This window comes from Nannochloropsis gaditana (assembly GCF_000240725.1).
Source record: "Nannochloropsis gaditana CCMP526 unplaced genomic scaffold scaffold034, whole genome shotgun sequence".
Taxonomy (NCBI): Eukaryota; class Eustigmatophyceae; order Eustigmatales; family Monodopsidaceae; genus Microchloropsis; species Microchloropsis gaditana.
Window position 1 is genome coordinate 67,887 of NW_005803919.1, and position 24,039 is coordinate 91,925.

The 24,039-nt window shown below is 54.3% G+C and overlaps 3 protein-coding genes across 3 annotated transcripts; 1 reads left to right on the forward strand and 2 right to left on the reverse strand.

Annotated features, from left to right (window-relative positions):
* Positions 1-8,628: 8,628 nt before the first annotated feature.
* On the reverse strand, positions 8,629-13,474 carry KTR1_3 (alpha 1,2-mannosyltransferase). Its single transcript, XM_005856144.1, has one exon. The coding sequence runs from the start codon at positions 13,244-13,246 to the stop codon at positions 8,903-8,905; it is 4,344 nt and encodes a 1,447-aa protein (XP_005856206.1). The 5' UTR covers positions 13,247-13,474; the 3' UTR covers positions 8,629-8,902.
* A 271-nt stretch (positions 13,475-13,745) lies between these two features.
* On the reverse strand, positions 13,746-17,002 carry NGA_2078600 (centromere v-like protein). The gene has a single exon (XM_005856143.1). The coding sequence runs from the start codon at positions 15,928-15,930 to the stop codon at positions 14,218-14,220; it is 1,713 nt and encodes a 570-aa protein (XP_005856205.1). The 5' UTR covers positions 15,931-17,002; the 3' UTR covers positions 13,746-14,217.
* Positions 17,003-19,054: 2,052 nt separating this feature from the next.
* Positions 19,055-20,252, forward strand: NGA_2115200 (short-chain dehydrogenase reductase family protein). The gene has a single exon (XM_005856149.1). It carries the CDS (start codon positions 19,141-19,143, stop codon positions 20,086-20,088), a length of 948 nt encoding a protein of 315 aa, XP_005856211.1. The 5' UTR covers positions 19,055-19,140; the 3' UTR covers positions 20,089-20,252.
* The last annotated feature ends 3,787 nt before the right edge of the window (positions 20,253-24,039 follow it).

The following is a 24,039-nucleotide window of genomic DNA, read 5'->3' on the forward strand; positions in this document are numbered from 1 at the left end:
AAAACCAGGTGAACACGCATGGGAGCAGACGGTGAAGTAAAGCATGCACGTACCCCACCGCCCCACCTCCTCCCCCTCCGCTCGATCCTTATGAAGGGTTAGTCTTACCTCCAAGACGTTGTCCTCGAACATGGGCTCCTGGCCCGCGGCGCCTTCCCCGTACACCTCGTCAGTGGAGACGTGCACGAACCGCCGGATGCCATGCACTTTGGCACTCTCCAAAAGCACGTGCGTACCTAAAATATTGTTCTGCGTAAAGGAGAAGGAGTTGCCAAAGCTGTTGTCCACATGGGTCTGCGCCGCCAGGTGCACGATCGTGTCAATTTCTTCCTCCTCCAACACGAAATTGACCAAGTCGGAGGAGCAGATGTTGCCCTTCACGAATTTGAAATTTCTTCGGCGGGTGACATCCGCGAGATTTTCTAACGAAGCGCAATCTGTGTTAATGTTATTAACGGTGTTACATGAGCGATGGTGGTATGATTTCCCGTTGAATGATATGCTTTCCGTCATAAGGCATTCGCGCCATCTGTGCGACTCCAACTTTCGAGTCATACAATAGCCCACTGTAAAGATCCTTTCGTTCTTGTCCGTTGCGAGTAATACAAACACGGAAACTTACAATCCAACTTGTCCAAAACGACAATTTTGTACTTCGGATACCTGTGCGCCAGCAGGATTGCGACATGAGACCCGCTGCATGGGAAGGAGAAACGCCAAAATGAGCCATTTCACATTTCAATGCTTGCACACGCGACTCATTTAATGACGTACATGAAACCCGCACCACCGGTCACCAGAATATTCTTGGGTGTGTATTGGCAACAAGGCATGATACCGTTTAAACTGTCTGGTTGGTCGACGTGCATGGCGGACGAGGCGAAGACGTTCCGATTCGGTCTGTTTCAAAAACACGATGTAATGACATAAGGCAATATTTATGCGCATACATACGCTCTAGACTTAAGCAGAACACGTGTGAATGCATCTCAGTCTGCGACACCGGCTTGTCTGTGTATGGGCCGTACAGAGAAGGCTAGCCGCATGCATATGATCCTTTATCCCCACATTAAGGACAAATGCAAAATGGCATTGAGACATGGCAAAGAAACTCAATGTTGAGGAATTTTTTTCTCAGATTAAGACGACGGACCAATGCTGAACCAAAGTACACAGTTGAAGATGCGCGTTGTCGTAAAAACACTCCTCACCATCTACGGCTGGCACAAGCCAACCGCAGTCCACATCAACATAAACAGTCCCTGGTTGTCTCATCGCGCCCACCACTCCCCTGCAACGACCGTTCTACCATTGAGCCGTGACCTGATGACAGGAATGCTTCCTTGAAAGCCCGTGGAAAGAGGGTGACCAGTTTGTCGCTTTGGTCAAATTCCGCATCGCCGTAATTCATGAGCGAGCGCAGAAACGCGTGCCATGTTTTTGGGGTTCGACCTGGTTTCCTGCAGATTTACGTACATTGCCCACGTTGAATACTTCTCTTCGTTCCAAAAAGGCTATAGGGTATCACAGCTGCTCTGGCGTTGACCTGCAATGGCCATGGAGGAGTTCACTACCCTGTCTCTTGAGGACCCCGAAGAGGTCCAGTTCCCGCAGCGTCTCAAGGAGGGATGGCTTAAGCAACAAACAATGCGCCGGCACCTGTGGAGTCGACACCCCATTTGGCAGCGGCGATATTTTATTCTCGAACGGCAGACTTCCTTCATGGCACAATTAAGTTGGTTTAGCTGCCAGCCTGGTGATTTTTTGTCGTCCTTGGCTGCTGGCACGAGAAAACAGAGGGCATTAGGAACCGTGGCCCTTGACTCCACCTGCAGCGTCGATATAAACGCTAAGGACGAGAGCATATTTGAGTTGAAAGTACTAGCAAAGGAGCGTACTTTGATCTTACGTGTAGAAGAGATGACTGAGAAGGAGGAATGGGCGGGAGCGTTGCATCTTGCCATTATGGCAAGAAAAGCTTCTAAAGAACCCGACATGTTCACTAACCACATGCCTTCTGACGTAATGCAGCAAGCGCTGGGCCCCAATCATGAAGCTGAAATGGAAAATATTCCGGAAGAGAGCAAAGAGGGAGTGAAGGAAACCGATACACAGAACCCTCTCTTGACGCCCGAGCTGCTAGCTAGAAAGAGCCCCCTCATCCCTAGCGCCGAATCGCCCCTGCCTCTTCTTTCCCCACCTGTCAACAATGAAGAGCCCAGGATAAGCAATGAAGCCCCGCTGACAGCGGATGACATCACAGGCTACTTATCCCCAGTTTCTGCCACATCGTGGCCCGTCGACTCGGTTCCTCCTGAAGCGCCATATCCGCGCCAACCCGCCACCGCACCATCTTCTACCCCTCCATCTCAAAGCAACTCCGTCCAACAGCTCTCCCATACAATGACCGTGATTGCCGAGCAGACGAGGGAGATAGAGCGCCTCCGTAATAGCGTGAGAACAGGGGAGGAGAAAGAGAAGGACTTAGTCGAGAAGGTGGCGGCACTAGAAGGACAATTGTCCACCGAGCATTTTCAATTGACCAGATTGGGCTTCGTGAAGAAGGCAGCAGATGTGGAAAATGCCAAAAGAATCGCGGAACTGGAGTCTGCGCTTTCCCAGCTCCGGAGGGACACGGCTGCAGTGGAGGAGGCGAAGCGGGCGCTGTCGGAGAAGTTGCAGTTCATGGACGGTGAATTCCACCTGGTGCATCGACTCCTGGGCTGCACCTCGGGAGACCGGGTCGAGAAGAAGCTACAAGAGCGGCTCGAATCCTGGGACCGGCAGAGCGCGGAGTGGCACCAGGAGCGCCTCCGCTTGGAGGAGGTCTGTGCGCGACAGGCAGATCGTATCCGGGCACTTGGGCAGGAGAAAGCGGAGGCAATCCTCGACCCACATGGGCCTGTGGACAAAAGCTCCGCAGCCTTGGAGTCTACGACTTTCGACGCCGATACGACACAAGCCAAGTCCGGCGAGATGTCCGGGGCGCATTCCTCCTCTTCCCTGAAAACGAACGCTCGAGAGGCGGAGCTTGAAGAGGAACTACATGGCCTGCGGGGGGCTCTCGCTGAAACCACAAGGATGCTGGTGGAGGCCCAACACCAAGCAGCGGAATTGCGTGAGACAAGCGATGGTTTGCAAAAACTCTGGTGGGCTCAGGATCATAAAGGGCGGAAAGAGGACCCCGAACAAGGCCAGGAGCCGTTCTTGCCGCGGGAGCTTTGTGGTCGGGTTGGCGGTACTCTCTCGACCATGGCGCACGATTTGGTTGCCATCCTCGGCGAACTGGAAGCGCGGCTCCAGAAAGGCGGGTCCCTGTCTGCTTCCCCCCTCGTGTTCGATGAAGGGGCGCCCACCTGTTGTAGCAGCACAGAAAGCGAGACGAGCAGGCAGTCCTTCCCGCCCGAGGAACTTGTGGCGCGCGAGGATCTGAGCGGAATCGACGGGAGGCAAGGGGAGAGTCACCTGCATGAACCAAGTACGAGCGTTTGCACACAGACGTCAGAACTCGAGCCGTTCGAGCGCCTTACCCACAATGCCCTGCATCTCGCCACCGTCCTCGCCCGAAAAGTAGCTATCGCCGAAGCGGAAATGACGACACCCCGGCGGAGGTCCTGGTGGCCGGACAGGCCAACGCCACTCGCCCAGCATTGCATGCGTCTTCGAGAAATGACTCAAGCCGTCAGCGCCAAGGCGACGGCCTTCGTTGCCCACGCCGAGGCTCTCCTGCGCACGCGCAACTCTCCGTCCTTGCAGAGGGCCCCCGACCACACACGCTCCACCGGATCCGGGACCAGCTCAGATGGCAGGACGGGCATTCAAACAGGGGCGGATGGCGTCGGCCGCGGCCAAAGTCCGGAAGGCGAGGGTTTCGGGGTGTGTCTGGCCTCAGATTCGGAAATTTTGAGGGCCCTGCACGCCACCAAGGCTGAACTGGAAGACACTCTGAGGGCGCAGTTCGAGGCACACTCCTCACTCGAAGACGAGCTCATTTCCCAGCAGGACGCACAGGCATGGATCGCTTCGAACCCCGGCACAATGCCCGCAGCGACGACCGAGTGGCTCACAGGAAGCTCTTACCACCCCTGTCCTTTGCCTTCGCCGAATCCCCTCTCGGCTCCTCCTTCCGAGGGGCATGCAACAAATCGACGAGGGAAAAATGAGGGGGGAAAGCAGCAGCCCCTGGATCACGAAGAGTCACACCCCAACCGCTCTGCCTCGTTCCCGCATTACTACCCGATTCCCGACGCCTCGAGCCTCCGTGACGAAGAAAAGCGCCTCAAAACGCAGCGACGAAGATTGGTCGAGGAGCGCAAACGCATGGAAGCAGTCAGTGCACAGCTCGCTATGCAAAGGCGAAGCATTGATGATTGCATGCTGATGCTCTCGGACCAGGTCGCCATCTCCCGCAAATCTCTCGATCAACGTAAGAAAGAGCTCCAGACCGCGGGATCTTTGCCCCACACCCACACATCTATAAGTGAGAAGGAGCGGCAGACCATGAGTCCAGAACAATGTCTTTCAGCGATGGCAGAGACATCGGCCGCGCCTCAAGTACCGGCTTCCTCGCTGAGTTTGCTGAAAAGGAAAGCAAATACGACCAGGGAGAAGCTCAAGGCAAGGCACTCACCAGGACGAGATGACGAGAGGCAACGAACATCGGAAAAGCAGACCGTACGTGAGACGCACGAAAAAGAAGAGAAGCCAGTAAGACTGCAGGAGACTCTCCCTGATGAAGACAGTTTGACTTTGAGGAAGCGCACCGGAACCCTTACCGACTCTACTACACCAGTCGGTCCCAACGGGGTTGATAGGCATTTCGATCACTCCAAAGACACCACCCGTCTCCAGTATCTTGAAAAAGAAGGTACGAAGCTAGGGCTCACTCGTAGCAAGAAGAGGGAGAAGCCCCTCCTTGGAAAAGCAGACATGATTCGCTTTACTAAGGAGATTGGTCGTTTGGAACAGCGCCTCAGTGAGGAGAAATCTGTAGCTGCCCGGTATCGAGGCTCACCAAGTCTCTAATACCACGCCGAAACCTTTAATCGTCCCCTGATATGTCTCCGTGCTGAACTTTGATGTGGCCGTGACCCAGTTAATATCTTTTTGCACCCAATTCACTGACTGTTCATATGCCTTGTAGAACGATTTCGAATATTTACAGTAAAAATTGTACAACAGATCAACCAACCCATTGCTGAAGATGGAGCTTCCATTTTTCTCTCAAGTTATTTGTAAAGAGATATTTGTATACCAGCATGGTACCTGGGCGGAACACTGAATGGTCTTGCTTAGACAATTGCAAGTGGGTAACGGGGGAGGTTAAATATGAAATCAAGGACACAACGAGCTGAGTGTGAATTCGATAATGAACGCCTGCGACAGGTGTCGATCTCTTTCGTTTTAGACTAGCAAGTGAAGCACTGGGCAAGAGTCAAGGCGGTACGAACTCGCAGGGACGCTCGAGGGGGGCCTTGTGTCGACAAGGCGCTGTGACGGTTTCTTTGGCGTGTACGGTTGTTTTTCTTCTTGAGCGAGGAGGCGAGGCAAACCCGCCGTCAGGGCCTTGGACAACAGGAAGTCTGGGATTTTTCAGGGTGGAAAGGACAAGTCGTTTCTTAAAGACATGGCATGTTTTGATCTTGACTGTGTGGGACGTATGCTTGGTGAGTGATGCCGGAATTGGAAGAAGCACGCTGGCCTCCTTACCTTTCTTCAAATCGAGGAAGAACAACGACCTCTATGGAGCGCCCCACCTTTTTTCATAGTAGTATGCTAAATAAGCAGAGTTTGGAACGACGTGACATAGTTCCACGAGAAATGGCATGTGCGATTAGTTTTTTGGGGGTTCATCGCACTGATCCACCCTCCTGCCCACGGCTTATCTATTTCCCTGCAGCGTCAAGAAGACAAATATTCAACAATGGTAAAGATTGTATCTAACAAGGCAGAATTCTACGAGGTGTTGAACAGCGCAGGCAACAAGGCCGTGATTGTGGATTTTTTTGCCACTTGGTGCGGGCCTTGCAAGGTGATTGCTCCTTATTTTGAGGAACTATCGACGAAATTTCCTGACGTCGTTTTCATCAAGGTACGATCCTGAATGCAATAACGATGGGTCCCTCAGCCCGCATCGATATATCCAAGGTCTTTAAAGGTCTATCGTAAGAAGGCGACGAATTGCCAGCTCGTCACTCACACGCAAATTTCTCTTTTTCCACCTGTGCTCCCTCGGCCGCCCAGGTCGATGTGGATGAGAATGAGGAAGTTGCAGCTTTTGCGGGAATATCGGCCATGCCTACCTTTCAAGTGTACAAGGATGGAAAGAAAGTTGGGGAGCTGATGGGTGCTGCCAAGGATAAGCTCTTGGGCCTTGTGGAAGCGCACAAATAACTCGACTTCGAGATGCAGAGAAAATCGTGCGGAGCATATATTTCGCGCGTAGTTCTATACTGATAAGGGTGCGAATACGAAAAAGGGAAAACGAGTCTTCGTGGAATTAAAGCAGAGCAAGACGTAGTTGCAAGGTCGATGGAAGCTTTGGGCAGAGGTACAATGCACATCTCTTTTTCAAATTAGAAGAGCTTGCTTTTTTATTGAAGGCTGCCTTTGAAAGAGAGATAATACGCTGGGGTGGAATCTTTTTTCGCGGGGACGGAGCTTTTGAAAACGAACGCCAGGGAGAAATGCAAAAAGGATTACAGACGTGGTGCAGCTTGCAATTAAAAGTCACTTGTGCGGAGCTCTGAATCAGCATGCCGATTGCTCACGAAGGATAAAATTAAGATTATGCTCGCACGTCTTCGTCTTCACATTTGTAAAAGGACGAGTTTTTTTTTTTCGAGGTAATGCGCTGAGTCCTCTCTGTCAACCTCCTCCATGCGTTGACGCCGCCTGATCGTCTCAATCTAAAAATGATATCCACCCCCTGACAATAATTTCATTGCAACCTCTAGAACTCGTAAAAACCATGTTTGTAAAGCATAGGTTGTGTCTCCAGCGATTTTTCCACCAAAACTGCTGAATCATGCTGTGACACAACGCAAAGGCCCGTGCGAGTGAGCGATCGGTGCGTAGTCTCTTGTCGATCGGATCAAAGCTTACGAGAAATTGTTTTGCGTTGTGCGAGCAATCCGTGCATGCGTTGACATACAATAACCCCTCTTCCTGCCCTCTCTACATCCAGGGTACCCTTACAATGGATTCGAACCGGCCAACGAAGCGGCTTATCCATCATTACATCAAGCAACACCGGGGGTGGCACAACGTTTGTTTCTTTTCCTTGACCGCCGTCCGGAAGGCGCACATGCGTGTGATTGTCAGTGGGATAGCAGTACTAGTCACGTGCTTACTCGTCACCAATTTGATATTAGAGCGTAGGAATGGTCGTGGGGGCAATTTTCTGCATCTCCTTCGGTTAGGTGGCATAAACGCGGGGGCGCCTGCTCGACTACGACAAGACCTGCCTTTGCTGGGCAAGGCGCGGAGTTATGTATCGTATGACTGTGGAGGTGGTTGCGCCAAATCTAACATTCTCCTTTTGCAAACGTCGGACGGAGGCTCCACGAGCACTTACTCCAAGATGCTGGACGCTCTCCAAAGCACTCATCTCGCTTACGCTGCTCAACGTGGCTTCCACTACTTGCGGTGGGACGGGCTGATGAAAGGACGACAAGCCTGGCATGCCACCTACAATCGAATTTTTCTACTGCACGCGCTGCATGAGTCGAGACGGTATGAGTGGGTACTCTTCTTGGATCCAGACGCCATAGTCCGGGATCCACGCTTGAATGTGGAGGATTTGCTCGACGATCGGTACGCCGTGCTGGGTTGCCGAGGTGGTGATGATCCCGACCTATTCTGGGATATAAATATTGGCGTTGCATTCTTCAATCTGCGGCACAAGGAATTTGGAAGTTTGATGAAGGAATGGATGGCAGCCGTGCAAAAAGTGGCGCCGTGGACCTTGGAAAGAGGGGGGGGCACGGCAGCGTACATCACCATGGGGCAAGGACCGCGCGTGCGGGACGATCAGCAGGTAAAGGAGAAAAAAGGGGCTAACGTCGCTGAGCCGAAAAGAGACTTACGGAGGGTCAATCTGACTTAGGCATCCTATCGGCCATGTGCCGAGGAGGAGACAACTTTTTTGGTGGATGGGACGGGGCATATCATCTAATTTCTTATTATATTTCTTTTTAATTCCTCTTTCAGATGTTCCACGACGTGCTGTCTAGACATCCTATGGGAAAGGCGCTTGTGAAGCGCTACTATAGCGGAGAAGATGCGGTCTTATTCAATTACAACGATGGCAAATACGTAGCTCACTTGACACGTGCAGATAATCTGGATCAGGACGCTCGTCTCCTTAGACTTTTAGAGCTGAAGGCGGCCTTTTTCAAATCCATGGGAGAGATGGCCGAGGAGGACATTCAGGGGGGTCGTCGTGTCGTAGAGGCGCGACAGCGCGAAGGCGTGGAGAAAGTCAAGGCCCCAGGGCACGAAGGTACTCACTAACGGACGCCTCGCTCCGACGTGCATATTGTATGAGAATGTAAATTTCCGAAGATGTAAGTTTGCTGAAGGCAATGTAAAAAAAACGACCTGAACGACCGGCAGCCCGACAAGAAATTGAAAGTAACTAAGTGCTTCGTTTTCAATTGAGAAGTTGGGACAAGCTACCTATTGTCGTCACTTTAGTTCATATTTTTCGCATTTTTAATCGACATGTTGTTTTTATCGCCAACCATTACAAGCATATGTGAACACCTCGCGTGTCTCTACAAACATGCGCAGGCATCTCGCCCGCATTCACTCAGTTTGCCACGTTCGCCTTTTATTCACAATGTGCACTAATATTATCGCTTGCAATGACGCTCACCATGCATTGCTTGCGTCCTCTCCTCTATCGTGTTGGTATTGCATCCACCTCTGTATCGGAGAGAGCTTGAAAGCCGAGTCGAAACACATTTACCATGGTGGGCCCGACTTGGACGGTGGAAGTGGAACGTCCTCCAATCACCGGGCGAACCCCGTGGCCCTTGATCGAGCACGCAAGGCCTATCGCGGCCTCCCACGCCCGGTCTCGCGAGTAGCTGGGGAGGACGTATAGGCTGGGGCAGACGTATTGGCGCCTTGAATAATCCAGAGGCAACTCCACCACACTGTGGTCCTCCCAGGGCCCCGTGACCGCCTCGGCCGTTTTAAGGACAAGACGTTTTCCGAGCCCTCGGCGCCCTTGGGCAGGCGGAACAATGTCGCCGACGAACCACAGATTCGGTCCTGGCAAATAGCCCATCCCCACGCTCTCGGCCGCCAAGGCCGTCGCCTTGCCGTCCGCCGACGGGAAGAGGGCCTCGACCGAGGGCATGCCAGCCTCGACTTGGCCATGGGCCGGCAGGAAATGCTCCGCGAAGGACGCCCACTGGCCCTTGCTCCCGTTCGTTTCCCGGCTCGTATCCCCTGGGGCCCGGCCAACGAAGAACTCCATGGCCTCCATCGACATAGCCAGCAACGAGGATACAGGCAGCTTGCCCACGAGGTGCTCCCGTTTGATGTAAGAGGAGTCCTGCGTCGTGATGTTGGCGGCTCGCTCCCCCAAGATGTAAACGTAGTCCGTCGATGGTCTTCGGGAGACGCTGCTCCCATCGACCAGGGTCAGGGCGGTGTGCCATCCGCTCCAGGTATGTGTACCGGGGATCCGCCGCATGTCGTACTCCCACAGTTCAGGCCTCTGATGGGCATTACTCACCACCGCTATCGCCGAGCCCAGTTGGGTGCGCTGTCCTTCATAGACGTTTCCGCTGACATTTCGGATCTGGCAGAGCACGACAAGACGGACCTCATCCGGATGGTCCTCAGGGACCACCGCCAAGCCCGCGCTGGGCACCAGGGCCTGGTGAGTCCCCAACGTGCCGTCGTTGAAGATCGCGTTGGGTGCACGTTGACTGCCCGTGTGCCTCCAAAAGAAGTCAGCGTCCCCCTCGGCGGCAGAGAGCATGGCCACCGCGTCATCCAGCTCGAAGGCGGCTTCTGGCTTGGTGTTATTCAAGTGGCCAATGCGAGTCTTACCCAAAATCCAGGCGATATCCAAGTCGGTATCTGGCTCTCCCGACCTAGTGGCGTCGGAAGAAGACACATGCCGCGGAATAGGGACGGGCGGCCCCAGTTCGGCATCCAGGAAGCCAAGGTGCCGGGGGCGGAATAAGGCGGTGAGCGAATGCGAGTCCTGCGACACTGTCACCCGGTGTTCTCCCACGCGGATATGCGACTCCTGGGTCGGGTGGGAGGGCGGCTCCGACCATGGCAACAGGCTTGCGGAGAGGTCCACCGGGTGCAAGTCGTCAAAAATGTGGAAGGCGCCCATGCCTCCCTGCAGGTGTAAGGTAACGCCTAGACTCCGGAGGAAAGCGTCGTCCACATTCCCCAGAAAGGACGTTGGGCTCTCCCCGTCCCCGTCTACAGCGAGCCCGCTGGTCTCGAGGACTTCGATCAGGGCATTCCACTTGGAATCTGTCCAGACACTCTGGTGGGAGACCTCAAAGCTTGGATCGAAGTAGACCGACTCCACCATGTCACGGACCTCCGCTACCGCCTCCCCTTCCAATCCCAACCCTCTGGTCGCCTCCTCGACCAAGCGTCCCACACAGGCGCCAGCCGACAGGGGGACAGGGCGCACGGCCGCCACGCCGTAGGTGGCTTTGTTCCGTGCCATCCTCAAAAACGGGTCCTCCACCAGGTCCTCCGTAAAAACGGCGTCGTCCGCAAGGCGCCACTGCCAGAAGTATCGCTTGGCGATGACCCGCGACACCTCCCACCCACGGAGCCGCGAGGAGTGGGCATCCCGGGGTCCACACGGCGTCCTGGCCGCCTCCGTGGCGCTTGTTGGGGCGGTGAGGTTCAGGGGCTGATCGAGCAGGTCGATGCGGATGGGCGCCGATGACAAGGCTCGGAGCTCCAGGCGCTGGTCGTAGCTAAGTCCATGAGACCATATCCACACGTGGTATCCATGGTGCTGGTTGAAGTGCTTTTCAAAGGATGCCAGGCACCTCTTCAGGTAGTCAAAGCGCTCGCGCGTGCTCAAGATGACCACGACCCCGTGCTGCCGCCGCCGCACCATGGTCCTCGCCTTTTTCACCTGTTGGTCTTCCTCCACGCCCCGGATGTATTCGTGGGCTCCGTCCAAGTGCCAGAGTGCGCCCTCCAAGGGCGACGGCAACGCACGAGGCTCGTGCCGATGGTAGGGCAAATGCGCGTACCCCACGTCGGAGAAAAAGTGGACCTCCGTCTCGGGCACGACCATGGCCACTGCCAGCGAGCGAATGGGCGCATCCCCCCACCGCACGTAGTAGATCCCGCCAAGCGCATCGATGTGATCCATGAAATCTTGCACGACGGGGTCGGTCCATATGGACCGGTGCGAGATTTCGAAGTTGTTGTAAAAGGTGACGCCTGCATCCCAATTGTCCAGGAAGGTTGGGGAGAGGCCGCGGCTCCGGGCGAACTCCTTGGCCACGTCCCAGAGGCCCACCACGCAGTCCGCGTTGTCATGCAGGATGCGGTTGAACCCGTACCGCTTCCCGTTCTCCGCCATCATCCGGAAAGGGTCGTAGCCGATGGGCGCCAGAAAGACAGAGTCGTCGTCCAGGCGCCAATGCCATTCGAAGTCCTGGAGCAGGTGCTGGACTTGGAGGCCCAGGAAGCGACACATGTGTCGGTAGCCGAGGGTGGACGAGTGCTTGCTGCACTCCGTCCGCTCCGGGATACGCTCCTTGTCCAGAAAGGCCGGGACCTGGAAGGAGACGCGGTAGAAGGAGACGTTGCTGGTGGTGCTGGCCCGCACGAGCGCCTCGTCCTCGGGGGTAAAGTCGTCGTGGAAGATCAAGACGGGGTAACCGCGCCCTGGGGCCGCGTTGAAGTGCTTGTCGAGCCCCTCCAGCATGCCAAGAAGGTGCGTGTGCACACGTGCCTGCTGTGTGAGCATGTAGATCACGCCATTCTTGGGCTCGTAGTCGGGTTGGCGGGCCAGCATGGCCTTGGAGGCCGGCGTGGGGTCGCCCGTGGGATAAGTGTATGGGTGCACGAAGGAGTACTCTATCGCCACGGGCATCTTGCCCGTCACGCAGGGGTGGTAGTTGGTCTCGCGGGAAAATGCCCGAAAGCCTGCCCCTTCCAGGTTTGTGAAAAAATCGAACGTGGTGGCCACATCCTTGTAGTGGAGCTCGATCAGGAGCTGCCCAACAGGGAGGGGCCCCGCCCCGAAGACGGGCGCGAACGATGCCCACTCCGCTCCCTCCACGTCAACCTTGAGCACGTCCACGTAGGTGTGACCCAGTTCTTTCATGATGCTCAGCAAGTTTCGCTCCATGAGGAAATTCCGCGAAGGTCCATCCCGGGGACCGAGGGCTTGTTTGTAGAACTGCAGGGCGGGCGTCACGTTAGCCGCGGAGGCTGGCAGATCCTTGACGGTGGGGTCGAAGGCGAAGACTTGGCAGCCTGTGCGATTCACGAGCTCCTCCTCGAAGGAGGTGTCGTCGTTGATGCCGAAGGCGTACACGATGCAGGGTCGGTGCGCCTCGACCGCCCTTGCCCGCAGGGTCGCCAAGTCACACATCCACTTCCCTCCGTCGCCCACGCGGCCCACGCGCTCCATGCTGGAACAGACGTAGTCGGGGTTGAACCAGTCCCAGATGTAGATGGGGCCCCATCCATCGAAAGGCTTGATTGCGGAATAGTTGTGATGGAGTTTGGCCAACTCGGCTTCTCGGCGCTCGCGGCCCTTCCAGTAAATTTTGTCCTGAAGCGCCACGTCACGGCTCTTTTCGCCACCAGAGGCCCCCGACAAGGGCCAAGATGGATGAGACAATGTCGCATCTTTCTGTGTAGGCTTGTATTGCTGCTCGTGCTGTTGGAGGAGTCTCTCGACTTCACCGAAAGCCGAGGCGCTCAATTGCCCCTCTTTGCGTGCCTCTGCGAAGTACAGCAATAAGCTCGAAGAGTCGTCTTTCTCAGCAATTTTCCCCGTGTGAGAGACGAGAGCCTCTTGAGAGGGCTGTGTTAGCTTGGCACGCAACCAAAAATCATCCGTCGATTTCTTGATGCCTACGCCTCGATCACTTGACCCCATACCCCTTTGATAAAATGGTGTGGGAGTCAACGAAATGCCCAGGAGCAGGCATCCGAACAGGCCAGGTAGCAGATAATGCCACCGTCTTGCCCTGCTTGTGGCGTGAATAGCAGCCCGATCCATTCTACAAGCTTGATAGTGCGATGATTTGATAATTGAGCGCCACTTCTGGGAAAGGACTTGTTTATGGAACAACCTGGCGAGGACGTCGCAACCCGACAGCAAACAGCTTGCTACACACCACTTCCAAAATCAAACCGGCAGGTCCCGGGTACTGCAGCCTGCTTCTCGAGCTTACTGGTATGGAGTCACTGGCATGATCTGGTGGAAGATGGATTGTCATGTGTTATTCGTGTGCGACGTGGTAAGCCGATGTCCGTCCCTGCAGGAACGCTCGCCTCTTTCCCTCCGGCCTCGGTCCCGACGCAAGAAATGTGGCCCGTTTGAGACGTACAGGACATTGAATTTCCCGAAAAAACATTTGACACACAAGAACTTAGATGCTTCATTCATTAATGTGATGCTTATTTAATGCGCCGTGCGACACACGAGCTGGGCGACTTTGCAGGTCGGGCGGGCTAGTAATTCCTCGCCGTCGGTTCAACTGGGCTCGGAGGATCCACCGACCCCAGCCACGGGAAAAGTTCTCGATGTGGACGCATTTACGTTTTTTGTGGCAACTGAAGCACTTGACAAAGTAACTTTTGGATTTTGCTTTTGCATTACAATAAAAAATACCCGATTCTTAAGAGAAAAGCGGACGGACATGAATGTCTCGGTCTTCGTCATCCCAAAAAATGCACAGCAGTCAGGCATCCTAAACTTACAACTTTCTCCGGATCGGCAAAAGGATAGGGCGAGAGACAATTTACCTGCTAGTTTGCGTATGCATATGTAAAATTTTGTCTCGCTTCCGTTCCCTGCATTATGTTCCACTTCCTATCAACTAGGAAGATAGAGACATTGTACGCATTACGGCACTGTGGCCCATACCTTCAAGAATGCTTGTCGTGCGTGTGCGCGTCTCTGGGTCCATCTGTTCCATCTTTCTGCGCGCACACATTCCTGCAATGACCAGTTATCTTTCAACACCGTCAGTCAGCTTTGGTGCCTTTCGGCACCGTCGCTCTGTTCTCCCTCCCCCCTCGAGCTTGTTTTGATTTTTTTCTAATCCCATTCGGAGGCGTCCCGCAAAGCCCACCCTTTTTGGTGCGGGCCTCTTCCGACTGCGGAGATGGGAAAACTTGTTGTGAATGCGGACTGGAGGAGATGCTCGTGTTGGCAGAGTGTTTGTGAGTGGCATCGGCTAGTGGAGTGGCTGGGGTTGAGGCAAAACTTGATCTTACTGATGGCGATGGCGGCGGAGTCGGCGTGGTCATCCGCCGCTGATGTTTTGATGGCAAGCCCTCCACCTGACGGCTCTTGAGGCCATATGCCGAGTGGATGGTTTCTTCCTCCTCGATAAACGGCGCCGGCTCGTGCTCGTGATGTTGAAAAAAATGCTGGTCGCCTGGATATGCCCTCGTCTCTCCAAAGTCCTCCCTCTCCTCCAAGTCCCCTCTTCCCAGGCCGGTTTCACCCCCGCCGTTCGAGCTCAGCCAGTTTAGCCGGCGTTTTAAGTGCCTTTTTAAGTGGTACCGGAGCTGGTGCATGGAGGGTGGCGTGCAGCCGTCACTCACTCGCTCCCATCCGGGCGCTGGTCCTATTACTCGCTGGGAGGCGGCGTCGGATTGCCCCGGCAGCGGGACAGTGAGCTCACTCACACCTGACATGAGCATCCTCGTCGAGCTGGTCACTCGTCGGGGGGGGGGCTGGCCCCAGCCCCTGCGTCCAACGCCGTCAGTCTCCCCTCGATCTCTCCTGATCTCGCAAGACTCGTCCCACGCCAGCCACATGTTGTCCGCGGACCCCTCCGTGGGCATGACCGGGCTGGTCTCCTGGCTGCCCGCCGGGCTTCCGCTCTCTGCGAGTCCCTCCTCCTCCGCTGCCGACCCGCCCGCCTCGATCGAGAGCAGCCCGCCTGGCGCGGGCCGCATCGATAGGGAGGCGCGGGAGAGAAGATGGGATAGGAGGGAAGTCGCGCCCGTTGTTTGGACCGAAGCCGAGGAGTGGTAGCCACACCCGTCGCGCACTTTTCCCCCTAAGCTGCTGCCTGATCCACCGAAGACGTTCCGGAAAGGAAGCGCATTCTCCACCAGCCCTGAGACCCGCCCGCCCCACGTCGTGCCGCTTCCCACGCCTACTCCCTGGCCCCATCCCTTCTTTACCAGCGCCCCCTCCGCCGCCACCTTGCTGCTGCCACCGTGTGACTTTGGTCTCGATCCCTCTGAGACATCCTCGGGCCCGGCTGCCTTCCCCCTCTCCCACGCCCTCGCTCTGCAAGGATCGTCCCCCGCTGCTGTCGCCCCGGCCGCCTCCCGGCTCCCTCGGGGGAAGCCGAGCAGGTCCTCGTAGTACGTGACTTCTACACTCCGAATACTCGCGCCATGCAGACACTCGACATTCACCACCAGGGTGTCGATCGCCCCGTCCGAGGCGCGGAAGATGGGCACCCCACAGGCGGTGCAGAAGGCGTGCACGACTACGTGCCCCCCCAGGAGCCCCCGGGCCGTGTACAGCGTCAGAAGCCGCAGGTCTTGCAACGGCTGGAAGGCGCTCGCGGGGACGAAGACGTGGGGATAGCGTACAGGACCGGGACAGTCCAAAGCCTTCAAATCCGCAGGTGCCAAGAGTCGGAAGCCGAACCGCCCGCACATGCAGGCGCCCGAGTGATGGATTAACTCGAAAATGCCCCCTTTCCCAGTCATATGGCCCCACCGTGCGCGAAAATATGGGTCACCGTAGTTAGTGGCCTGTGTTGTATCCGAAAATGTGGATGGTATGGAGCGGGATGGGTGAGATGCGCATAGCAAAGCGTAAGCCTATGATCGCTTTGAGTGCGGAGGGAAAGAGCTCGAGTAAAGCTAAGTTGCGGCATGCCCGTGACACGCTTCGACCTCCTACTTTGAGTCTCTGCAAAGAACGAATTGACGCGGATGCAGGAATGCTCATGGGACCATAAAGCTAATAAGTCAGAAACATGCTGGACGTTGCACGTACCTCCTTGGGATGTGGCCGCTCGGATTTAGCGCCTGACTTCCGCCGATTAACAAACGCCTTTATACCATGCTGTGCGTATTTAAAGGAGCAGGAGGGCAAGTGTTGGACATTACTGCCCTTAAATGCCCTTCCGCATCCTTTATTTTACCACAAACTCACCTGGATGTAGAAGATGGCAGCGCCCGTGGCGAGGGTAACTAGCATACCGAGCAACCGGTCTGTTGTTGCCTGTTTCACGAACATCGCGCAAGATCTCCTGGGGGAGAACAGCAGAAGGCCCAGGCGGAAGCCAGCTACGGAGAGACAGGGGGGGAAGGAATCAGCATATGACCTCTTCGATGCGGTCGGTGCGTTGGCGCACTTCTCCCGCGCTTGCTGCACGCCAAGCACCTGTCGAAAGAGGGAGTGCTCAACTCCTCTACTTTCCGACGCATCGACTTTCCAAAGCCAGGTATGCTAAGTATGCCATCAAGGATGCAATTATACGCAAGGAGCAGACATAGCTGTACACTTATTCGCATGCCTGAAAATGATGGTCGGACGCTTAACGTGCACGTAACGGCGTCATACCATATTTATGGGTGCCTTCGCGCTCTGTTCCGCATCGTGCGAGAGCGGGATGCTTCGAGAACAAAATGGGCGACGGGCGCGACAAAGGCGGTGTACCACACCGTAAGCATAGGTATAAATATTAATTCGCTAGGTGTTTGCACATGGTTTGGTGCTTTTCTATTCCGCATGGCCTACGGGATTCAAGGCGGCTCCCGACTCCCCTTCCTCGCTAAGAAAGTTTGGCGAGGGGGGACAGGGGAAGGCACGGGAAGGAAGGATAGGACTTATAATGCTGTTTTCATGTCATGAAAGGCCTTACATACGCCCCTTGCTTTGAAAGACGCATGTCCTTCAGGTTCTTCTCGATTTTCACCTTTTTTCTGTTGTCGAGATGTGGAACGGCGGTAATTACGGAGCCGGTAGGATCATGCCGTCTAAGGCACCATGCCTTTTAACTGCTTAAATTCTAGGTTATGACACAAATATGATGTATCTATGCCGTTCAACCACCACATCGACTAATTTGTCATCACTACAGTCATGGCACCAAACTTAGATATTGCCACTTCTCCTTCCTCCCTTTGTTAAGCAAAAAAGAAAGTAGTTTAAATCAAAAAGCTGGATGACGGATCATTCCCTTGCTCCGACAATGTACATATAGGAAACTTTTTCATTCCAGTGAGATTCCAAGAATCTTCCGATCTCGCCTGTCGTATAATCATCGCTTAACTCTAGTCCTTATTGCGACAAAGTAGTCGGACACGCGTCTCCAGATTGCACTCGTCGTAATCGTGCCTTGAGTAGAATTCCATACCTGCTATGTAGAAATTTCACATCGTCTACCAGCTGCAGCTGTTTCCACCATTTTCTCGCGGGCCACATTTTATTTCGTGCGCTGCGCGGCCTTTGTTCATGTAAGCCTGTCAACTGATTTCCTTTGCACCAGTTTTCCATATTTCACTTCCACATCTATTCCAGCCAACCTTTAACTCTTCGAATTTGTTCAGGACCCTACTTAACTTCTTTTCGTCCATCCAGTCATCTTGCCCTGCACTCGCAAATCTTCCCCAATCTTTAAAATCTACTCTACTTCGTCTGCTCCATCAGCAGGCTTCTTTCCGATGGCATTTGCGACGAAAGGAGTCAATGCCACTGTGGGTGGGAAACGTATGGGTGACGCCGCCTTGTGGGCAGCATAGGCAAGAGCAACCGTTCCTGCAGTCTCCGTTTGAGTGCTCGCCGTGATACCAACCCGTGCGAGGAGAGCTGGTACATCCACACCCGCGGTCACGAGGACATAGCACAGACCGAAGGAGACAGCAGAAAGAGAGATTGAAGTAATCAGATACGCTGACCCATACTTGGCAAGTAGATCTTTTGCCTGCACGGTCTTTCCCTCCTTGTTTCCTCCGGACTTGAAAATGGAGAAGAGGCCTGCTTCCAGGCCGTATTTCTTGGTGACTTCATCCGCGTCGTCCAAAGCAAAGAGTTTCGAGTCACGGACTGACAGAAACGGGACCTATTTAAAGAAATCGTAGAGTATTGGGTTCCAGGCGAAGAAATTGAGGGGGAGAACTATCACGCCACGTCACAAATCTCAATGCCAATGCCCACACACGCGCACGCCACTCAGTCAGTCGCAACACGCTCTCACCTGCTGCTGATGGGAGACAGTGTAGGAGGAAGAAACAAGCGATGGTCGCACGAGCGGGTTGCGGCGTGTTGCTGTCGGTACAAATGCCATCGTTGAAGGAAGACTGCTTACCAGGGCCAAGATGAGCACCAGCTCAGAGGCCGTAGCCAACCAACAGCGCATATTCACGACCTCTGATGGCAATGCAAATAACAGCGAGGAGATTCGTGCCTGAAGGGTTTCAAAGAGGCGTAAGAAAGGTGCGTGTGGCATCACTGAGAGCGTGGGAGCAGCCAAGACAGAAGGCGAGGCTTGATAGCACGCGTGGATACTTGTGCTTGCGCTGGCTTGTTGACTCCGCGACTCTGGAACCCGTGCTGCAAGCATTACATCTCAGGGTTTTATGAAATTTGAGACTCGGTGTCTGACCATTTCACTCAATCGTGAATGAAATCTCACGGGTCCGGGGATCCGGAGAATTATTGGTGTCACACAAGAGCGCAAGCTGCAACCTCACTGGCAACAGCCAGAGGCGATGGAATGCCCTCGGTCCCAGCGATGTGTGGAGCCTATTTCCAACGATTACATTGGTTGTTGTTTCACTTTGAGACTCACTTACGCCGATGTCTACACATGTGAACTATCGCACAGGCTCTCAATGACGTAAAAGTGGACCACCGCTTTTGTGGCGGTGATTCGTCCCCCGGGTGGAGACCTCAAAAAAGGGGAGGTAATGGTGTTTCCTGTCTTGCTCTTTGTGCTTCTCTTTCCACTATTTCATGGATTCACACCGCGCATTACCGCCGTAGTCACGGGTGGCAATCGCGGTCTGGGTCTGGCCATTTCCGATCTGTTGGCTGAAGTGGGGTACCATGTCATTTTAACGGCGCGGAATGCAGAGGAGGGCCAAGCTCGTGTGGCAGACATACAACGCCGACATGGTCAAAATCGTTGTGAGTTCATGGCTTTAGACGTCAGTGAGCCTAAAAGCATCAAGGCTTTTGTCGATCAAATGAAGCGGAACGAGGAGATGCGGGGAGGGGTGCCTCACGTTTTGATTAACAATGCCGGCATATGTGTGAGAGATGAAGACGCAGCTGCCGCCGTAGAGGGCAGTGGAGGAAGAGAGGGAGTCTATCGCTCCGTTTTCGACATAAATACATGGGCCCCGGTGGCGTTGATTGAGGCCTGCTTGCCCGGAATGTGTAAACACGGGTTTGGTTGCATTGTAAATATATCAAGTGGCGACGGAGAGCTCGCATACCTGCACAGTGAGGTTGCCAAGAGGTTAAAGAGAGTGCGAAGCCTAGCTGAATTGAAACAATTCTCGGACTGGGTCGCGCAGATGCAACAGGAAGGTCCGTGGCCACGCGGTGAGGGTTTGGCGCCCGTTTCTTGGCCGGCTTACAGCTTTTCGAAAGCAGTTTTGAATGCAGCGACTCAGCTGCTGCAAAGCAGGGTTGATGCACTAATTTCTAAAGACATGAAGGTGCGGGCGCATCAACCCCGAATAGTTGCCATCTGTCCGGGAGACGTCAACACCGCCATGTGTGATGAGCATGCCGCACATAACGCGCTTTCTCCCGAGCAAGCAGCATTAGATGTCGTATGGGCGGTGCTTCATTCTAAGGAATGTCATGGAGGATATTTCTATCGAGCAAGAAGGGCCATCCCGTGGTAAAAAAAAACTGGCCAAGCGCAGGATGTATTTAATTATGTCGCAAGAGCGCTACTGACACGAACTTTCCATGCAACGTCGAGGAGGGCGTCAATTCGTCAAGGAAAACAAAAAATTGGCATAATGATTGTTTATAAAAAAGTTCATGACCGCGTCTTAGAACGAAAAGTTTAGAACGATTTGTTTTACTGTTTTTGCCCTGTCGCCGCATTAAGCTACCCGGGAGTTTCGCGCAAAAAACCAATAAAGCAGCAAGGCGGGCAGGCAAAGCCAAACGCCTCGCATCACAGGTGCGCACATGCTATGAATGCACCAGGCCGCTCCATTTCACGTCCGTGTCACTATCAGGCTCTAAACACTTCTTGCGATCAATTTCATAAAATCATGACTCGGAGGATCGCGGGAGAAGTGAAGAAAGCGCAAGGCCAAGGAATGCACAGCGTAACATTCAGCGGCCATGCACGTCGTTTCCTTCGCAAAATCAGTATGAAAACGGTGCTGCACCCCTAGAACGCTTACGCTTGCATTTTTACAGACAGATGAATGGTCATAGATGCAAGGTTAGAGCCAGTTCGTTTGCTTGCTCCGTTGTCGCACAACGTGACGCTTCGAAAACCGGTATATAACCAGGCCTTGCTAGGCAATTGTTTGCTGGGGCAAACGTTAATCGGTGTACAACTTTACGTATAAAACATTGTTTACCCTTAATTGTTTTAAAATGAATGTCAGCCGAAACGCATTTATTTAATTCCACTCCTTCTATGCCCTATTCCCAGGCCCAACCTTGCTCAAGGCCAGACGAGCTCAAGATGATTCCTGTCAACACGGCGATGGCTCAGAAGTACGCATCTCAAATGATGAAGAAAGTAACCGGGGAGGCCATGCGCTTGGCACCCTGGGGTGCTCCAGCTGGTAAGGATTCTATTGGGCGGGAAAAGGTTGGTATGAAGAGTGCTCATCGAAAATGGGTAGGACGGTGTCGCTTTCAGCCATCTTACATGCCGAGAATTTGTGCAGTATAGAGCTGTCAGCGTGTGCCCGGTGTTCACCTTGGAGAATCCTCGAGACACTGGGATGAACTCCGTGGGATAGTCTAAAAGTAGCGAGAATCTAGTCCCACCTTTGCTTTTTCCACTTTCACAAGATCTGGCCTCCTTTTGTGCTGTTAGACGTGTTGGAATGTCGTCAAGTCAGCCCGCTCATTTCCTGTCGTTGGTACACTACATTCCAGGTATCATGGTCTGCTGGATGGTGTATCCGGCTCTCACAGCAGATTTCAAGAAAAGTGTTGGGCTCCCCTACGACCCTAAGGATCTGTCTGCTTAGAGTATCGCATGCGCCGGGTACACTGTGGGATAGAATTGGATATGCAGTGAAGGGTTGAATGATGCGTGTATAACCTGAAAGTTGGTGCGCTGGAAGACGCTCTGGATGAAGGGTTTAGACGGATCCAAAGAAGGAATTTTAAAGGGGCCTGCGTGGCGAGAAGCGATTTTCCTGGCTGTTAGGGTTTGCTTTTTTGTTGTGCGAGAGTCGTTCATGCATACCTGGGAAGACTCATGCATATCTGGGAAGACTCGAATACTTGATACGGATTTAAATCTGAATAAGGCAGCACATTTGTGCACTGTCCTGAGCGTGTGCTTTGCACGACGACAACTCATCGTACGTCGACACAGCCACAGTACGGCAACAACAGTCCTCAAACTTCTAAACAGCATGCAGTCTCACATACGTGACGAGGATAATTAAAAAATCTTTTTTATAATGTGGTAATAGTTTTTTTGGCATTTAGGTGTATTTTACTTCGCTCAAATGTTCGATATTGCATCAGGACAGGCTTAAACACTCAAAGCATCAAGGTCTGCATGCTGCTCACGACGTGGAAAACAATGTTAGAATCTCTCAAATTAACTCTATGAGGGGTTTTCATTTCAGCGGAGCGATGTTTGGCAATAAGACACAGACTTGCACGGGGGGGGGTATGCTGCATAACTAGTGCACTCGAGTCGGACGTCACGGCGAGGGGTTTTCGACAGGGTCCCGCTTAAGCCCACGTGCCTGAGCCGGTTTTTCCTCTGACTGATGCATTTCGCGCTTCATTAGAGGGTCGAAAATTCCTCTCTGAATGAGCACGTGCAAATTCTTGGGTGTACGGTGCGCACAGTCATTAAATCCCAAGCGCGTGACGCACGCGCCTGCCTCGCTCTCACTAAATGCGACGCCGTTGATTGAAGAATACTTACCCCTGTCCCCTACACCACAGGTCAAATTATGCCGCCTTCGTCAGCCTTGCTTGACTACCTACCGGCGTTCGGGCCACCGCACGAAGACGAGCTTTTTTTGACGTTTTATCCCGTCTCATCTTCCTCCTCCGCCTCCTGCCACACCCCCGCCTTCAAAACGACCTGGTCCCGGCGGGAGCTATGGGAACTGAGTCGCCGCTTTGCCTACGTCCTGACTAAGCATGCAAAGCTTAAGAAAGGGGACTGCCAAGTGCACTTATTTGCTGGAAACAGCGCGGAAGATGTTGCTTTACGTCTGGCGTCCGTGATGACGGGGACTGTTCCCGTAACAGTGAACTGGGACTCTGACCCTCTCGACCGCGTCGTCTTCAAAGTGCAGAGCAGTCGCGCGAAAGTTGTGTTGATACATGCCAAAACACCTCTAGAGCAGGTAGCGGAAGTGCGGTCGAAGATACCGGGGGTAGCCGTGATGGCTGTGGAAGACATGCTTGAGCACGGCAGAGGCGAAGAGGGGCAGCAGGCAGCAGACGTTGCGTCCGACGAGGATTTGTTTGAGTCAGACCTTGGCAAGGATGACACCCGTGTTATTATTTATACTTCGGGGAGCTCGGGTGAGCCCAAGGGCGTCCGCCTTTCCTATGGGAACTACGTGAGGAACCGGGAGACGTTCGAGGCCTTCCTCCTCCTTCAAGACCCCGCATCTCGCTTCACGCCCTTTTTGGCCAACCCCTTGCATCACACCAACTCAACCGCTTTCACGGACTGGGCCTTGCGTCGCCCCGGCACCCATCTACACCTCTTCGAACGCTACACGACGTCCTACTGGCCCGCCCTCGCACGTCTCGCCCTAGGTCTCCCACGCTCCGCGCCCCTCCCTTCCACGCCCTCCGTGGCTCAGCCCCTGGTCACAGCCCAACAAGCCAGCAAGCTTCGCCTTGTGTGTCCCACGGTCAGCCGGCATTTCGATTTCTTGGAGAGCCTGATCGAGGAGAAGAAGCTTGCCGACGTCCCCAACCCGGACGTCCTCAAGTGGGTTTCCCCGGTCGTCACCTTCCTGCTGGGCTCGGCACCGGTGGGGCCCGCAACGGTGCAGCGTCTCCTCAAATACGTGGGCCACTTGCCTGTCGTGCGCTTCGGGTCGACCGAGACGTGCCTGCAGGTGATGGGTACGCCCACGGACGTGAGCGAAGAGGAGCGGTTGCACGCCTTCCAAAGGGGCTGGGCGGTGGGGGAGCAGCCGGGCGAGGAACCTGGTTTCTACGTGGGCCGACCGCACCCACCTTACACAGAAGTAATGGTGGTGGAAGGCATCGACCCCGCGGCGCCAGCGTCCTACTTGCAGGAGTGCAGAGAAGGCCAAAAGGGGTTTATTGTGACTCGGGGAAATTTGATGACGGGCTACGTACAAGGGGAGGCGGCGACGAAGCAGGCGATCCACACGGAGGCGGGCGGCTGGTACACAAACCTTGGAGACGTGGGCTTCTGGTTGTGGGACGGAGAGAGGAGGGAAGGAGGGAGCGGGGCAGGAGGCGGGAGGAAGAAAGACTTCTACTGGGTGACACGCACGTCCAACCTCTTGATCCGAGGTGGCACCAACTACTCGTACGAGCAGATCACGCGGGAGCTTACGCTCTTTACGGAGGAGAAGTACGGTTTGCTTCCGGGTAGTTTTGCGCTGGCGGCCGTCGGGTTGCGGGTGGGGAGCGAG